This window comes from Salmo salar, chromosome 16, assembly GCF_965601325.2.
Source record: "Salmo salar chromosome 16, fSalSal1, whole genome shotgun sequence".
In the NCBI taxonomy this organism is placed as follows: domain Eukaryota; kingdom Metazoa; phylum Chordata; class Actinopteri; order Salmoniformes; family Salmonidae; genus Salmo; species Salmo salar.
The window spans coordinates 3152255-3168631 of record NC_138306.1 but is presented as its reverse complement, the minus strand read 5'-3'; the positions used below and the strand labels follow the sequence as shown (position 1 = coordinate 3168631).

Sequence of the window (16377 nt, the reverse complement as noted above, 5' to 3'; positions counted from 1 at the left end):
TGGGTGTTGCAATGGTGACCAGTGAGCTGAGATAAAGCGGGGCTTTACCTAGCAAAGACTTATAGATGACCTGGAGCCAGTGGGTTTGGCAATGAATATGTAGCGAGGGCCAGCCAACGAGAGCATACAGGTCGCAGTGGTGGGTAGTATATGGGTCTGCAGTGACAAAACGGACGGCACTGTGATAGACCGCATCCAATTTGTTGAGTAGAGTGTTGGAGGCTATTTTGTAAATGACATCACCGAAGTCAAGGATCGGTAGGACAGAAAGTTTTCCGAGGGTGTGTTTGGCAGCATGAGTGAAGGAGGCTTTTTTGCGAAATAAGAAGCAGATTCTAAATTTCATTTTGGATTGGAGATGCTTAATGTGAGTCTGGAAGGAGAGTTTACAGTCTAACCAAACACCTAGGTATTTGTAGTTGTCCACATATTCTAAGTCAGAACTGTCCAGAGTAGTGATGCTGGTAGGGCGGGCGGGTACGGGCAGCGATCTGTTGTAGAGCATGCATTTAGTTTTACTAGCATTTAAGAGCAGTTGGAAGCCACGGAATGAGTGTTGTATGGCATTGAAGCTCGTTTGGAGGTTTGTTAACACAGTGTCCAAAGAAGGGCCAAATATATATAGAATGGTGTCGTCTGCGTAGAGGTGGATCAGAGAATCACCAGCAGCAAGAGCGACATCATTGATATATACAGAGAAGAGAGTCGGCTCGAGAATTGAACCCTGTGGCACCCCCATAGAGACTGCCAGAGGTCCGGACAACAGGCCCTCCGATTTAACACACTGAACTCCGTCTGAGAAGTAGTTGGTGAACCAGGCGAGGAAGTCATTTGAGAAACCAAGGCTATTGAGCCTGCTGATAAGAATGTGGTGATTGACAGAGTTGAAAGCCTTGGCCAGGTCGATGAAGACGGCTGCACAGTACAGTCTTTAATCGATGGCGGTTATGAAATCGTTAAGGACCTTGAGCGTGGCTGAGGTGCACCCATGACCAGCTCGGAAACCAGATTGCATAGTGGAGAATGTACGGCTTGGATTCGAAATGGTCGGTGATCTGTTTGTTAACTTGTCTTTCAAAGACTTTAGAAAGGCAGGGCAGGATGGATATAGGTCTGTAACAGTTTGGGTCTAGAGTGTCTACCCCATTGAAGAGGGGGATGACCGCGGCTGCTTTCCAATCTTTAGGGATCTCAGACGATACGAAAGAGGTTGAACAGGCTTGTAATAGAGGTTACAACAAATGCGGCGGATAATTTTAGAAAGGGAGGGTCCAGATTGTCTAGCTCAGTTGATTTGTAGGGGTCCAGATTTTGCAGCTCTTTCAGAACATCAGCTGTCTGGATTTGGGTGAAGTAGAAGCAGGGGGGGCTTGGGCAAGTTGCTGCGGCTACCCCGGCCAGCTGTTGGCCGGGGTAGCGGTAGCCAGGTGGAAAGCATGGCCGGCCGTAGAAGAATGCTTATTGAAATTCTCGATTATCGTGGATTTATCGGTGGTGACAGTGTTTCCTAGCCTCAGTGCAGTGGGCAGTTGGGAGGAGGTGCTCTAATTCTCCATGGACTTCAGTGTCCCAAAACTTTTTGGAATTGGTGCTACAGGATGCAAATTTCTGTTTGAAAAAGCTAGCCTTTGCTTTCCTAACTGACTGTGTATATTGGTTCTTGACTTCCATGAAAAGTTGCATATCACGGGGGCTATTTGATGCTAATGCAGTACACCACAGGATGTTTTTGAGCTGGTCAAGGGCAGTCAAGTCAGGAGTGAACCAGGGGCTATATCTGTTCTTAGTTCAACATTTCTTGAACGGGGCATGCTTATTTAAGATGGTGAGGAAAGCACTTTTAAAAGAACAACCAGGCATCCTCTACTGATGGGATGAGGTCAATATCCTTCCAGGATACCCGGGCCAGGTCGATTAGAAAGGCCTGCTCACAGAAGTGTTTTAGGGTGCGTTTGACAGTGATGATGGGTCCGTTTGACCACGGACCCATTACGCACGCAGGCAATGAGGCAGTGGTCGCTGAGATCTTGGTTGAAGACAGCAGAGGTGTATTTGGAGGGCAAGTTGGTCAGGATGATATCTATGAGGGTTCCCATGTTTACGGATTTAAGGTTGTACCTGGTAGGTTCCTTGATAATTTGTGTGAGATTGAGGGCATCTATCTTAGATTGTAGGACGGCCGAGGTGTTAAGCATGTCCCAGTTTAGGTCACCAAACAGTACGAACTCTGAAGATAGATGGGGGCAATGAATTCACATATGGTGTCCAGGGCACAGCTGGGGGCTGAGGGGGGTCTATAGCAAGTGGCAACAGTGAGATACTTATTTCTGGAAAGGTGGATTTTTAAAAGTAGAAACTCAAACTGTTTGGGCATAGACCTGGATAGTAAGACAGATCTCTGCAGGCTCTCTCTGCAGTAGATTGCAACTCCACCCCCGTTGGCAGTTCTATCTTGACGGAAAATGTTGTAGTTGGGGATAAGAATAAGGCTAACATAACAAAATGTGAAAAAGTAGAGGGGTCTGAATACTTTCTGAACGCACTGTAAATAGCGAATGGAGGACGGTTTTCCCATGGTTCATTTTCATGCCAGCCAGGTAGGCTATACTCCTGTTTAACTGTGATTAATATTAGGAAAGTTGAGAAATAAATATAGTAGGCCTAGCCTAAAGAAAGCTGATGGGTTCCTCCTCTTTTTAATAGAGGCCATCAAAACTATTTTCTCATGCAATTTCATAGCCTATAGAAATGTTGCGCATGTTTGATTAGATTTTCGATGACGTTTGCACTGATGTCAGAGTGATTAGAGGGACAATAGAGTGCTGAGTACCAGGCAGTTAGCAAGTTTGGTAGGATACCAATGACCATCAGCAGCATCAGAGCCTAATACCAGTGACTAAACGGTCATGTGGAATTTGACTTCCGTCATGACTGCCCTGTGGCGGTAATACCGTCACCATAACAGCTCTAAAACCAAGGAACTCATGAGAGGCTGAAAGCCAATGTTTTATACCCCTCCTGAACATATTCTGTTGATTCTTCATCACTTCCAGTATTACACTTACTATGTACAAATAAATATATACCTTTAGCTCAAAATCTGAACATTGTGTGTGCATGCGTTTTACTAACCTGGTGTTTTGGTCTCGTTCTGGCCCCACTAGTTTGTAAAGCTCATCCAGGGTGGTGAGCTCTGTGTCTGTGAGGAGTGAGGGTGTGCCTCCCCCGGCGGCCCCCTGTCTCAGCTCCTGCCTTACACTGTCCTCTCCCAGCCTGTCCAGGAGGAACTGGAGCTCCAGCACAGTCTTCAGTCTCTTCTGCTCAGCCTCCTCTCTCTGGAGCTGCTCCCGCCGCACTGCCTTCTTCACTGCCTTCTGGATCTACAGAGACAGAAGAGACGAGACCAGGGAGTCAGAATCAAACACTGCAGGACCTCTCGGTTGCGTTTCATGCCAGGTCACCAGGAAGCCATTTCCTCCCATCCGCCTTTGTTCACCCACATTCACAGATTTGATAGGACTACATTTGTAAAAGAAATACAGGAGAAACTAGGTGGAGCTATACTGCTTACACCTAGTTGTTTCACATCCATGAAGGAGGAGAAAGCATCCTCCCGAAACAAAACGCAACCCGGGCGTTGGCCACTTTAATGCAAACAGGGATGACACCAGAGAGGGGGACCCAAATCAGTCACATTCCTACAGACAAGGACACATTGCATTAGATACTCTTACATCTTGCCCCAGTGCGAGGAAGCTCTTCTGTAGCTCTCTGGCAAACTCCAGATTATTAGTCACTTCCTGATACTTGGTCAGGGCATCCTGCAGAGATAACAGAGCAAGAGGAAACTGGTTTACATTGGAGTCATTTAGCAGACTCTTATCCAGAGCGACTAACAGTTAGTGCATTCATCTTAATATATCTAGGTGGGACAACCACATATCAGTCATTTTTTTGGGGGTGGAGGGAGAATATGAGGGGGGTGCTGTGGGATTATATTAGATACACGTTGAAGAAGTACACTACCGTTCAAAAGTTTGCCGTCACTTAGGAATTCCCTTATTTTTTTGACAGAAAAGCACATTTATTGCCCATGAAATACAGAGTAGACATTGTTAATGTTGTAAATGACTATTGTTGCTGGAAACGACAGATTCACAAGTCCTCAACTGGCAGCTTCATTAAATAGTACCCGCAAAACACCAGTCTCAACGTCAGCAGTGAAGAGGCGACTCCGGGATGCTGGGCTTCTAGGTTGCTGATAATGGGCCTCTGTACGCTTATGTAAATATTCCATAAAAATTAAAAAAAATTCAGGCATTTCCAGCTACAATAGTCATTTACAACATTAACAATGTCTACACTGTATTTCTGATCAATTTGATGTTATTTTAATGGACAGAAAATGTGCTTTTCTTTCATAAACAAGGACATTTCTAAGTGACCCCAAACTTTTGAACGGTAGTGTGGGTTTCAGACGTTTTCGGAAGATGGGCAGGGACTAGGTAACACAAAAAAGCCAAACATATAATGATCAAAGTCTTAAAATGCATCACACCCTTCCTTCCTGCTCCCTTAAAGTAATCACTGAACTGACGACATAGGCCAACTGATGAGAGCAATGTAATGGAAAGCTTGCTTCCACAACCCAATAATGACAGATCAGTGACTACTTCAAGGAAGTAGTCAGATCAGACCATATAGGACTCATATACAGTGTACGTTGTTGACCCACCAGCTGGTCCTGGTTGAGACGCTCCCCTTTATTCTTCTTGGCTTGATAATCGTCCAGCTTGCCCTGTGAGACAGAGGTCAGGATTTACATGCATTCATCAGAGGTGAAAATGATCCAAATAGAGGTTGATAGCATAATAACAATTAACAGATTCTCTAAAGTAAAATCTCTCATGTGGTGATCCAGAGTGAAGCAGATGCCATCACCTGACCAGTGAGATTTTTGTAATTGAAAATGTATGATTATGTCCAAAATACATAAAAACCTGCAACAGATATTCTACGGTAACCTTGTGTCTAGGCTAAAATGACTAATTATATTGGAACTCTCTACACTAACAAATATGACAGAGGTTTACTGCAAGTACTGACCACATATCAATGTGGTTGTTGATACCTCTGAGCAACGGCAATACATCTCAACATACACAAGTGTGCCTGACAGCTAAAGCTGCAATGTGTCACTTTTTGGGCAACCCAACCAAATTCACATAGAAATCTCTCCATCTCATTGAAAGCAAGTCTAAGAAGCGGTAGATCTGTTCTATATGCTTCCTTTTTAAAGTCTTTTACTTTCAGTTTTGCACACCAGTTTCAAACAGCTGAAAATGCTATATATTTAATGTGCACAGTTTAGACTGCACAATGATTCTCTACACTATAATAGCTTGTTTTGTCACACAAACTGAAATTAGGCGAACTACTAGAATTTTAGCAACCAGGAAATGGCAGCGCAATTTCTGCAAAGTGCAACTAATGAGATGGACCGATAGGCAGTTCCTTCAGAGAAGCTTAGGAAAACATCACAAGTGTGTAACAATCTAGTCAGGGCTTGGAAATGGCAATATGAGTAAACACCATAGACTTATATGGTGAACACTTGCTAGCTTAAATAAGGACTTGCATCTTGCAAAGTGACAGGTGTGTGCCTTTCCAAATCATGTCCAATCAATTGAATTTACTACAGGTGGACTCCAATCAAGTCGTAGAGCCATCTCAAGGATGATCAATGGAAACATGATGCACCTGAGACCAATTTGCAAAGGGTCTGAATACTTATGTAAATAAGGTATCTTAAATAAAAATAAATAAAAAATGTATATACATTTGCAAACATTTCTAAAAAACTGTTTTCGCTTTGTCTTTGTGTGTAGATTGATGAGGAAAAAAATACATTTTAGAATAAGGCTGTAGCGTAACAAAATGTGGGAAAAGGTTAAGGGTATGTATACTTTCCGAATGCACTGTATGTTTGTATGGGTCTACACACCCATCCAAATAAGGCATTGTATTAATTGACCATCTGCCTAATGTGCTTTCTAGCTAATTTTGAGGAAGATGAGCTGATGGTGCAACTAAGCACTGAAAGCAAAACAAGATGCAGTGTCCGCAGTTCTGGTTGACTTGAGACAGCAGTGTGTCCATTTTAGAGCCATCTCCTCCTCCTCCCTCTCCAAGTATCCTCTCCTCTTTCCTCCTCCATACAAAGTCTGAAAAAATTGCATTGATTGATCTTCTAAGTCTGAGAGGAGACAGATCTGTCATTATCATGACCAGCACAATGACGTTGGCACTGAAACAGAGCAGCACTAGCACACACTATTGATCAATTGAATAGAGTACAATACATCTTAAAATTGAAAAAAAAAAATTGCGGCCTGTTCTGCCTTTTTAACCTGTTAGGGCTAAGGGGCAGTATTTGCACAGCCGGATAAAAATAACGTACCCGATTTAATCTGGTTACTACTCCTGCCCAGTAACTAGAATATGCATATAATTGTTTGATTTGGATAGAAAACACCCTAAAGTTTCTAAAACTGTTTGAATGGTGTCTGTGAGTATAACAGAACTCATATGGCAGTCAAAACCCTGAGACAAATCCTGACAGGAAACTGAAATCTGATGTGTGGATATCACTTCAAACATTTGCCATTGAAACACACAGGGGCTTGCAATTCATTTAATTCATTTCATTTGGCTCCCACTAGATGTCCCCAGTCTTTACAAAGTGGTTTGAGCCTCCTACCATCAAAATTGACTGAAAGAGAGGATGTTTACCTTGGTCACAGGGGATGGGCCATTAACATTGTGACGTCGGCGCCCATGGGTACTCTCCCTTTTCGAAACGTTTTGAAAGACAATGCAACCGTCCCAATGGAATATTATTGAAGCCCTGGTTGAAAAAGCCCCTAAAGATTTATGTTATACAACGTTTGAACGAACTTAAATATATTTTTTTTGCTCATTCCTGACGACAAGTCAGACGCACACGGTACATTTTCACTAGCCATCGGAGCGCGCTAACACTATTGGGACATAAATTATTAACTTTTTTGAACAAAACTACATTTGTTATGGACCTGGGATTCCTAGAAGTGCCTTCTGATAAAGATAATCAAAGGTAAGGGATTATTTACAATAGTATTTTTGATGGTTGATCGTTCCAAGATGGCTCCAACATAGACTTCTTTTCTGGGCATACCTCGTCGTTTATTGCAAAGTGTGATTTCCCAGTAAAGTTATTTTTAAATCTGGCAAAGAGATGGCATTCAAGACATGTTAATCTATAAGTCTTTGAATGACAATATTACATTTTAACATTGTTTTCGAATAGTAATTTTGTAAATTGTATGGCTGATCATCGGAAGCATTTGAGGGAAAAGATTTTCTGAACGTCATGCGCCGATGTAAAATGCTGTTTTTATACATAAATATGAACTTTATCGAACAAAAAATGCATGTGTTGTGTAACATGATGTCCTAGGAGTGTCATCTGATGAAGGTTGTCAAAGGTTAGTGCTGCATTTAGCTGTGTTTTGGGTATTTGTGATGCTAGTTGCTTTGAAAATGGCTGTGTGATTATTTCTGTCTGGGTACTCTGCTGACATAATCTAATGTTTTGCTTTTGCTGTAAAGCCTTTTTGAAATCAGACAACGTGGTTCGATTCAGGAGAGGTGTATCTATAAAACGGTGTAAAATAGTCATATGTTTGAGAAATTGAAGTTATAGCATTTATGAGGTTTTGCATTTAGCGCGACGCGATTCCACTGGCTGTTGATTAGGGTGGGACGCAAGCGTCCCACTGGCCCAGACAGGTTAACTTCCGGGCTCCCCCAACACAAGGGTTGATAAAAGCAACAGGGTTAGTCGCAGCACCCCTGAAGTAGGTTAGGTGCGTTGCTCAAAGGCACAATGGCAGTACTAGGCACCTGAGATGGAGGTATCAATAGAAGCAAACTAACTATTACGCCATTACCCCCAGGAGTCACTTTTACGCCACAGATTTGTGAAGGTTTCATTCCACAAAAATAAAAGGAGACACCTTTTTCTTCTCCATGTTGCGGACCTTCTTATCGATGACGCCAAGGACCTGCTTCATGGCCTCGGTCTGGGCCCCAGAGGACTGCCCTCCACCCAGGGTGATCTGTCCAGGAGTGGATCCCATGTCCGGGCTGGCCGACTGCACTGTCCTGTTGCCGTTCATCGCTGCGGGCATCTGAATGAAAAGAGAGACGAATATCATAAAGTTAGTTATGGAGGTAACGACAAGGAACAATTTCTGGCTATATCACCAAGGGGCAGTTTCCTGGATACTCCATGGAGCTTGCTTTTTGGTCCAGGACGTCGCCCCCAAGTGCATCATCTCATGTAACTAAATAATTGCTGGTGTAGCTAGCCAACTTTCAATTGTGGTTGAGCGAAAGGAAGCCCATCTGTGTGACATAAACGGTAACATGACTGGTGACACAACGCAACGCACTTCCACTTTGTCTCTGTACTGCTATGCAGTTTGTTGCTACTTAGCTACCTGCCAAACTTTTTTGCTTTTTACTCTTAACTATTTAAATCAAACGTTGTATTTAACAATTCGACCAAGGTCTTAGTTTTGTCCATGCACTACCTTTTTGTATTACATTTTCTCACCCCTGACACTTTATCTGGACATAGATCTGCAAGACCTCCTCCACCTGAAAAAAAGAAAGCTCAGTAACATAATGAACTCTTAATATACAGGAGAACTATCATCTTATGGTGAGGATAGCTGAATTGCAAGCTCAGCTTCAGACGCAATTGTTAGGCAAGGGCAATTTAAGTGTAGGAAAGGATGATACAGCATCTGTGCCACGAGTGAATACAGGTAGTATTGTTAATCCCCCTGCACAGTCCCTGAAGCCAAACAATTTTCTCATGGCTTCTGGAAAGAAAGGCTTTTGGCATGCTCAACTGGTGTCGCTCATTCAGCCGACAGAAACGTTCAACCGGTTTTCCCGACTAAGCATTAGCTCTGACAAATTGAAAACCCTAGTCATTGGCGACTCCATTACCCGCAATATTAGATTTAAAAATAATCATCCAGCGATCCATTATTTACCAGGGGGCAGGGCTACTGACATAAAGGCTAATCTGAAGGTGGTGCTGGCTGAGGCTAAAACTGTTGAGTGTAGATACTATATAGGGATATTGTTATCCACGTCAGTACCAACGATGATGGGAAAATAGTCAGAAGTCCCCAAGCGCAACATAACTTCAGCGTGTAACTTAGCTAGAAATATGGGTTGGCATCGAGTAATTGTCTCTGGCCACCTCCCAGTAAGGGGGAGTGATGAGCTCTACAGCAGACTCGCACAACTCAATCACTGGTTGAAAACTTTTCTACCCTTCCCAAAAATGTAATTTTGTAGGCAACTGGCCCTCTTTGTGGGACTCCCCCACAAACAGGACCAAGCCTGGCCTGTTGAGGAGTGACGGACTCCATCCTAGCTGAAGGGGTGCTCTCATCTTATCTATGAACATAGACAGGGCTAAGTCCTCTAGCTCCTCAATGATATAGGGTGCAGGCCAGGCAGCAGGATGTTAGCCAGCCTGCCTGGTTAGTGGAGTCTGCCAATAGCATAGTCAGTGTAGTACGCTAGCTTTCCCATCGAGACCGTATCTGTTCCTCAATCTTGGTCGGGCAAATCTAAACATGGCAGTGTTCGCCTTAGCAATATCACTGAAATAAATACCTACTCTATTTCTGTCATTATTGAAAGAGATTGTGATAATATCTCACATATCAAAATAGGACTACTTAATGTTAGATCCCTCACTTCTAAGGCAGTCATAGTCAATAAACTAAATAACCAATCATAACCTCGACGTGATCGGCCTGACTGAAACATGGCTCAAGCCTGATGAAATTACTGTGTTAAATGAGGCTTCTCCTCCTGGTTACACTAGTGACCATATCCCCCCGCGCATCCCGCAAAGGCTAACATTTTTGTCTTTTGAGCTTCTAGTCATGCAGCCTACTCAATCACTTTTTATAGCTACTGTTTACACGCCTCCTGGGCTGTATACAGTGTTCCTCACTGAGTTCCTATCGTACCTTGTAGTCATGGCAGATAACATTCACATTTTTTGGCTTTCGGAGCCATCGTTGACTTGGTGGGTTTTGTCAAACACGTCCCTGAACCTAAGCAAAGCCACAGTCATACCCTGTATCTAGTTTTGAATAAGTATTCTGGATCTAAATGTTTTTCTTTATAATCCTGGACTAAATCGTACCACCATCTTATTACATTTGCAATCTCAACAAATAAACTGCTCAGACCCCAACTAAGGATTATCAAAAGACACGCTATAAATTTTCAGGCAACCCAAAGATGCCCGTCCAGACTCCCTGCACTTACCCAAGGACGTCGGGTACACAGAAAATAACTGAGCCCTGAAGCAAGCTTCCAGAAAAGTGGAATGGAAATGGCGTTCAACCAAACTGGAAGTCTTCCGACTAGCTTGGAAAGACAGCACCGTGCAATATCGCAGAGCCCTCACTGCTGCTCAATCAGCCTACTTTTCCAACCTAATTGAGAATAAAAACTGTCCAAAATGTATTTTTGATACTGTCGCAAAGCTAACTAAAAAGCAGCATTCTCCAAGAGAGGATGGCCTTTTTAAATCCTGTATTTCTCAACACATTCACGAAAATAGTCATGGCCTCTATAAACCTTGCAGCTGCCTACTGGACCCTATTCCAACTAAACTACTGAAAGAGATACTTCCTGTTCTTGGCCCTCCTATGTTGAACATAAATAAAATGTCTCCATATCCTCCGGATGTGTGCTAAAAGCACTAAAAGTGGCAGTAATAAAACCTCTCCTGAAAAAGCCAACCGACCTAGAAAAAAAAGAAAGAAAAATACAATTGGCATCTCTCGAATCTCCCATTCCTCTCAAACATTTTAGAAAAAGCAATTAGGCAGCAACTCAATGCCTTCCTGAAGACAAATAATATATACATAATGCAGCAGTCTGGTTTTAGACCCCATCATAGTACTGAGACGGCACTCATGCAGCTGGTAAATGACTATTGAATGGCATCAGACCAAGGCCCTGCATCTGTCCTCGTGCTCCTACACCTTAGCGCCACTTTGACAACATCAATCACAACATTCTTTTGGAGAGATAGGAAACCCTAATTGGTCTACATGGACAAGTTCTTGCCTGGTTTAGATCGTATCTTTCGGAAAGATATCGGTTTGTCTCTGTGGAGGGTTTGTCCTCTGACAAATCAATGGTAAGTTCAGTGTTCCTCAAGGTCCCATTTTAGGACCACTATTGTTTTCCCTACATATTCTACCTCTTGGTGATGTCGTTCAGAAACAATGTCAACTTCCTCTGCTAAGCGGACGACACACAGCTGTACATTTCGATGAAACATGGTGAAGCCCCAAAATTGCCTACCCTGGAAGCCTGTGTTTCAGACATAAGGAAGTGGATGGCGTAAATGTTTTTACTTTTAAACTCGGATAAACCAGAGATGCTTCTTCTAGATCCCAAGAAACAACGAGATCTGCTGTTTGATCTGACAATTAATCTTGACGGTTGCAGTCATCTCAAATAAACCTTGACCTCAGCGTTACTCTGGACACTGATTTCTCTTGACGAACATATCAAGAATATTTCAAGGGCAGCTTTTTTTTCCATCTTTGTAACATCGCAAAAATAAGACACCGTTTGTCCAAATATGCAGAAAAGCTAATCCATGCTTTTGCCACTTCTAGATTAGACAGCTGCAATACTCTACTCTCAAGCTATCCGGATAAAGCACTAAATAAACTTCAATTAGATGCTAAATCTTGACTAGAACCTTGCTAGCCTCGCTACACTTAACACTAAGGCTGATTTCAAGGTTTTACTACTACCCTACAAAGCATTACATGAACTTGCTCCTACCTCTCTCCGATTTGGTCCTGCCGTACATACCTACACGTACGCTACGATCACAAGACGTAGGCCTCCTTATTGTCTCTAGAATTTCTAAGCAAACAGCTGGGGGCAGGGCTATCCTATAGAGCAGAATATTTTTTATGGAATGTACTGCCTATCCATGTGAGAGCCGCACATTCGGTCTCGACTTTCAATTCTTTACTAAAGACTCATCTCTTCAGTAGGTCCTATGATTGCGTGTAGCCTGGCCCAGGGGTGCAAAGGTGAACAGCAAGGCACTGGAGTGATGAACCGCCCTTGCTGTCTCTGCCTGGCCGGCTCCCCTCTCGCCACTGGGATTCTCTGACTCTGAAGGGGGCTGAGTCACTGAACCGCCCTTGCTGTCTCTGCCTGGCCGGCTCCCCTCTCGCCACTGGGATTCTCTGACTCTGAAGGGGGCTGAGTCACTGCATGGAAGAGCTCTAGTGCTCTTCCATGCCGTGCCATGCTTTTTTCCGCTTTAATCGACTTGAGTGGGTTGAATCACTGACGTGATCTTCCTGTTCGGTCTTGCACCCCCTCAGGCTTTTTCAGTGGAGATCTTTGTGGGCTATACTCAGCTTTGTCTAAGGGTAATAAGTTGGTGATCTGTTGATATCCCTCTAGTGGTGTGGGAGCTTTGCTTTGTTAAAGTGAGTGGGATTATATCCTGCCTGGTTGGCCCTGTCCTGGGGTATCAGAGTATTCTCCCATCTCTCCCTCTCTGAGAACCTGAGCCCTAGGACCATGCATCAGGACTACCTGGCCTGATGACTCCTGGCTGACCCCAGTCCACCTGGTCATGTTGCTGCTCCAGTTTCAACTGTTCTGTCTGCGGCTATGGAACCCTGACCAGTTCACAGGACGTGCTACCTTGTCCAGGACATGCTGTTTCCGACCCTCTCTCGCACCTGCTGTCTCCACATCTGAATACTCAGCTATGAAAACCAACTGACATTTGCTCCTGAGGCGCTGACCTGCTGCACCCTCTACAATCATTGATTATTATTTGACCCTGCTGGTCATCTATGAACGTTTAAACATCTTGAACAACAATCTGGCCTTAATGGCAATATAGTCTTGTCTCCACCTGACACAGCCAGAAGAGTGCTGGCCACCCCTCAAAGCATGGTTCCTCTCTAGGTTCCTGCCATTCTAGGGAGTTTTTCCTAGCCACCGTCCTTCTACATCTGCATTGCGTGCTGTTTGGTGTTTTTTGGCTGAGTTTATGTATAAACACTTTATGACATCTGCTGATGTAAAAAGGGCTTTATAAATATATTTGATTTAATGTGGTGCACACTTTATCTAGCCTTTGAGCACAATGGGCAACGTGGTGGAATATTAGTCTGAGGGCCTACGAAGGTACCAAGTGAAGTGCGCAATGTTTTGTGTCAGGCTCGGTTGTTAGCTAGCTAGGGTGGCTAGTTAGCTTCATCAACACACAATGAATAAGCGAACCGAGTTAGTTACATGGTCCACACTTGATTCAACAGATCAAGTGTTGCCAGCCGCGCCCGCCGAACTATTTAAATAGCTCATGAATTTGCTAACCAGGTTCAAAAACACAAGTTAACCTAACTAAGTTAACTAACTAACGTTAAGTAACACAGGCAGCTGGATCTTACCGAGATGCCAGATAACGTTAATTCGCCTATCATCGCATAAAGCCTGCAACATTACCTGCCGGTAGTTAGCAGATTTTCAACCAGGCAGCACACCGCGGACGCAGATGGCCCAGATAGCTAACTAACATTTACTAAATCAAATGACCAAATAGGATAAATCATTTAGATTATTCAATGTAGATATAGCTAGCTGCCAGAGACGGTAACTCTGACACTGGCCAAAGATAACTCACTCAGCTAGCTAAAGTTAGCTTAGCATAGTTGTGCCCCCTTATCTAGCTAATGTGTTAATTTAGCTAGCTACACATTTGCATACCTTTACGCTCTATGTATCCACAAGAAATCTTGTTCACCAGAGAAATTGAATATCCAAGGTGTTTTTATCGTGTTGCTTTATTTTCTCTTTCAATACCGTGGGATCCGCCCAGCCGGCCTCACCGACAACTGAGACGGTTTGATCAAATATTTTTTAGAACTAACCCAAGATAGACCAGAGCCTGTCGTTTCCAATAGAGCAAATTAATTATAGTGGGTAAAACAAGCAAGGAAGTGGGAAGAGCCAAGCACGATCTAGTGAGATTCTATTGGTGCGTTCTATCATCTATTTGCATATTTCCGCTACGGAACGCCTACTTTGTGAAGTGTGTAGTAACTCAATTCGCCCTTGCACTCCTTCTAAACAGCGCAATTTTTTGAAACTTTTGCAAAGGGTAAAGTCTACAAAACGCAGTCCTCTCTGTGTATTACAGAATTTAGTTTTGTAAAAAAATAAACTGTGTGGAGATTAAATGTTTCATCGATGAGAAAATTAGCAGAATGTCGTTCAAAATCCATCATGCTCCATCTTCTCCGACAGCCGGCCACTGGGCTTCCTCTTATCACCATATTTGGTAGTGAGTGGGAACGCCACCGGATGCTTCACATTCATATGTCCGATAAAATATCTGGTTCATTATGGTTTGATTGGTGAAGGAACTCTTTATAAAGAAGGTCCTTTTTCGGTTGTCCAAAATATGCCAGACTGAACAAACCAAACAAACACACGGGATGAAAAACAATTTTGTTTCGCCTTTTCTAAGAGTTCATGGTAAAATACAAACTGTAGACTCGTATGTTGATGAAATATTAACATTTACAAAACAGATTGTATATTTCTTGGACGGGCATAAATACGCATAGCCAATCTTTGCAAAACCACTTGTATTGATTTGTTCAAGGCATGGGCGTTCTAGATTTCTTGCTCTCTTGCACTGATTTTGTGTTTAATCAATGCATTGATTTAGGTTCAAATTTTGTCAGATTGAACAGGAGGACAGTGATGAGGATCTCTATCAATGTATTTACTGTACATCAGCAGGGGGCAGTAAAGTGCCATGTAAATTAACGGTACTGTATGCATAATTATTAGGTTTATTTGACTGTACCAGATGTTTATTTTAACCTTATTTAGCTAGGCAAGTTAGTTAAGAACAAATTCTTATTTACAATGACGGCCTACGCCAGCTGAACCCTCCACTAACCCAGACGATGCTGAGCCAATTGTGTGCCGCCCTATGTGACTCCTGATCACGGCCGGTTGTGATACAGCCCAGAATCGAACCCGGGTCTGTAGTGACGCCTCTTGCACTGTGATGCAGTGCCTTAGGCCGCTTTGCCACTCTGTCCCATAAATAGATAGATTGGTGGCTAGGCACTCAACATCAATTCTTTACCAGTTGACATGATCCTTTTTCATTGTGCACTTTGATGGCAGACTTAAGGAACCTCAGGCTCATATATACACCTCCTTCATAGATAACCAGCCTATTTACTTGTCCACCTGACAAGGAATCAAATGAGGGATGATAATATATAGGCCTACTACTAGGGCTTGCCTACTTTTCTAATAATCCACCAGATATGAAATGTTACATTTGTTCATATTTGGCTATTCCTTTGATTATCAGGCCTTTCCTCCTGTTGATTCAACATCAGAGGATGGATGATTTGGATATAATTCCTCACCGTTTTCATGTCCCCAATGTAGGCCTACCAGAGAACCTTCTTAAAATCTATACATCATTCACTTGAGTACGTAAACTATTCCTCTCTATTCTGTCTCTTCTCCATTATTCCTATGAGAATAACCTCTCCCCATAAATCCATCCTGATTGTTGTTATTTTAGATTAGAGAGTAAACTATCAGAGCAAACTAACTAGGTTTCTTTAAAAAAATTGAAATCAGTCTGCATCAGTGTGTTTGGCATCTTAAATGCAAGTAAAACTAAATGCATGCTCTTCAACCGATCGCTGCCCGCACCTGCCCGCCCGTCTAGCATCACTACTCTGGACGGTTCTGACTTAAAATACTATACAACTACAAATACCTAGGTGTCTGGTTAGACTGTAAACTCTGATTCCAGACTCACATTAAGCATCTCCAATCCAAAATTAAATCTAGAATCGGCTTCCTATTTTGCAACAAAGCATCCTTCACTTATGCTGCCAAACACCCTCGTAAAACTGACTATCCTTCCGATCCTTGACTTCGGCGATGTCATTTTCAAAATAGCCTCCTACACGACTCAGCAAATTGGATGTAGTCTATCACAGTGCCATCCGTTTTGTCACCAAAGCCCCATATACTATCCACCACTGCAACCTGTGTGCTCTCGTTGGCTGGTCCTCGCTACATATTCTTCGCCAAACCCACTGGCTCCAGGTCATCTATAAGTCTTTGCTAGGTAAAGTCCCGCCTTATCTCAGCTCACTGGTCACCATAGCAACACCCACCCGTAGCACGCACTCC

At 43.1% G+C, this 16377-nt stretch overlaps 1 protein-coding gene across 6 annotated transcripts in view; it reads right to left on the bottom strand.

Moving 5' to 3' along the window:
- caprin1b (cell cycle associated protein 1b) overlaps positions 1–14116 on the bottom strand; it is a 33595-nt gene extending 19479 nt beyond the window's left edge. For 3 of the 6 annotated variants that reach the window (XM_014147627.3, XM_014147628.3, XM_014147630.3), the window contains exons 1-5: positions 13906–14116; positions 8058–8231; positions 4736–4798; positions 3735–3821; positions 3133–3380 (exon numbers count right to left, since the gene is read on the bottom strand). In XM_014147627.3, coding sequence (XP_014003102.3) covers positions 3133–3380; positions 3735–3821; positions 4736–4798; positions 8058–8231 — 572 coding nt within the window. In that variant the 5' untranslated portion in view covers positions 13906–14116. Of the gene's footprint in view, positions 1–3132; positions 3381–3734; positions 3822–4735; positions 4799–8057; positions 8232–8659; positions 8683–10407; positions 10429–13905 lie in introns of those variants that run through there. The other 3 variants (XM_014147629.3, XM_045696834.2, XM_045696835.2) reach the window with 3 other exon arrangements.
- Positions 14117–16377: the final 2261 nt, after the last annotated feature.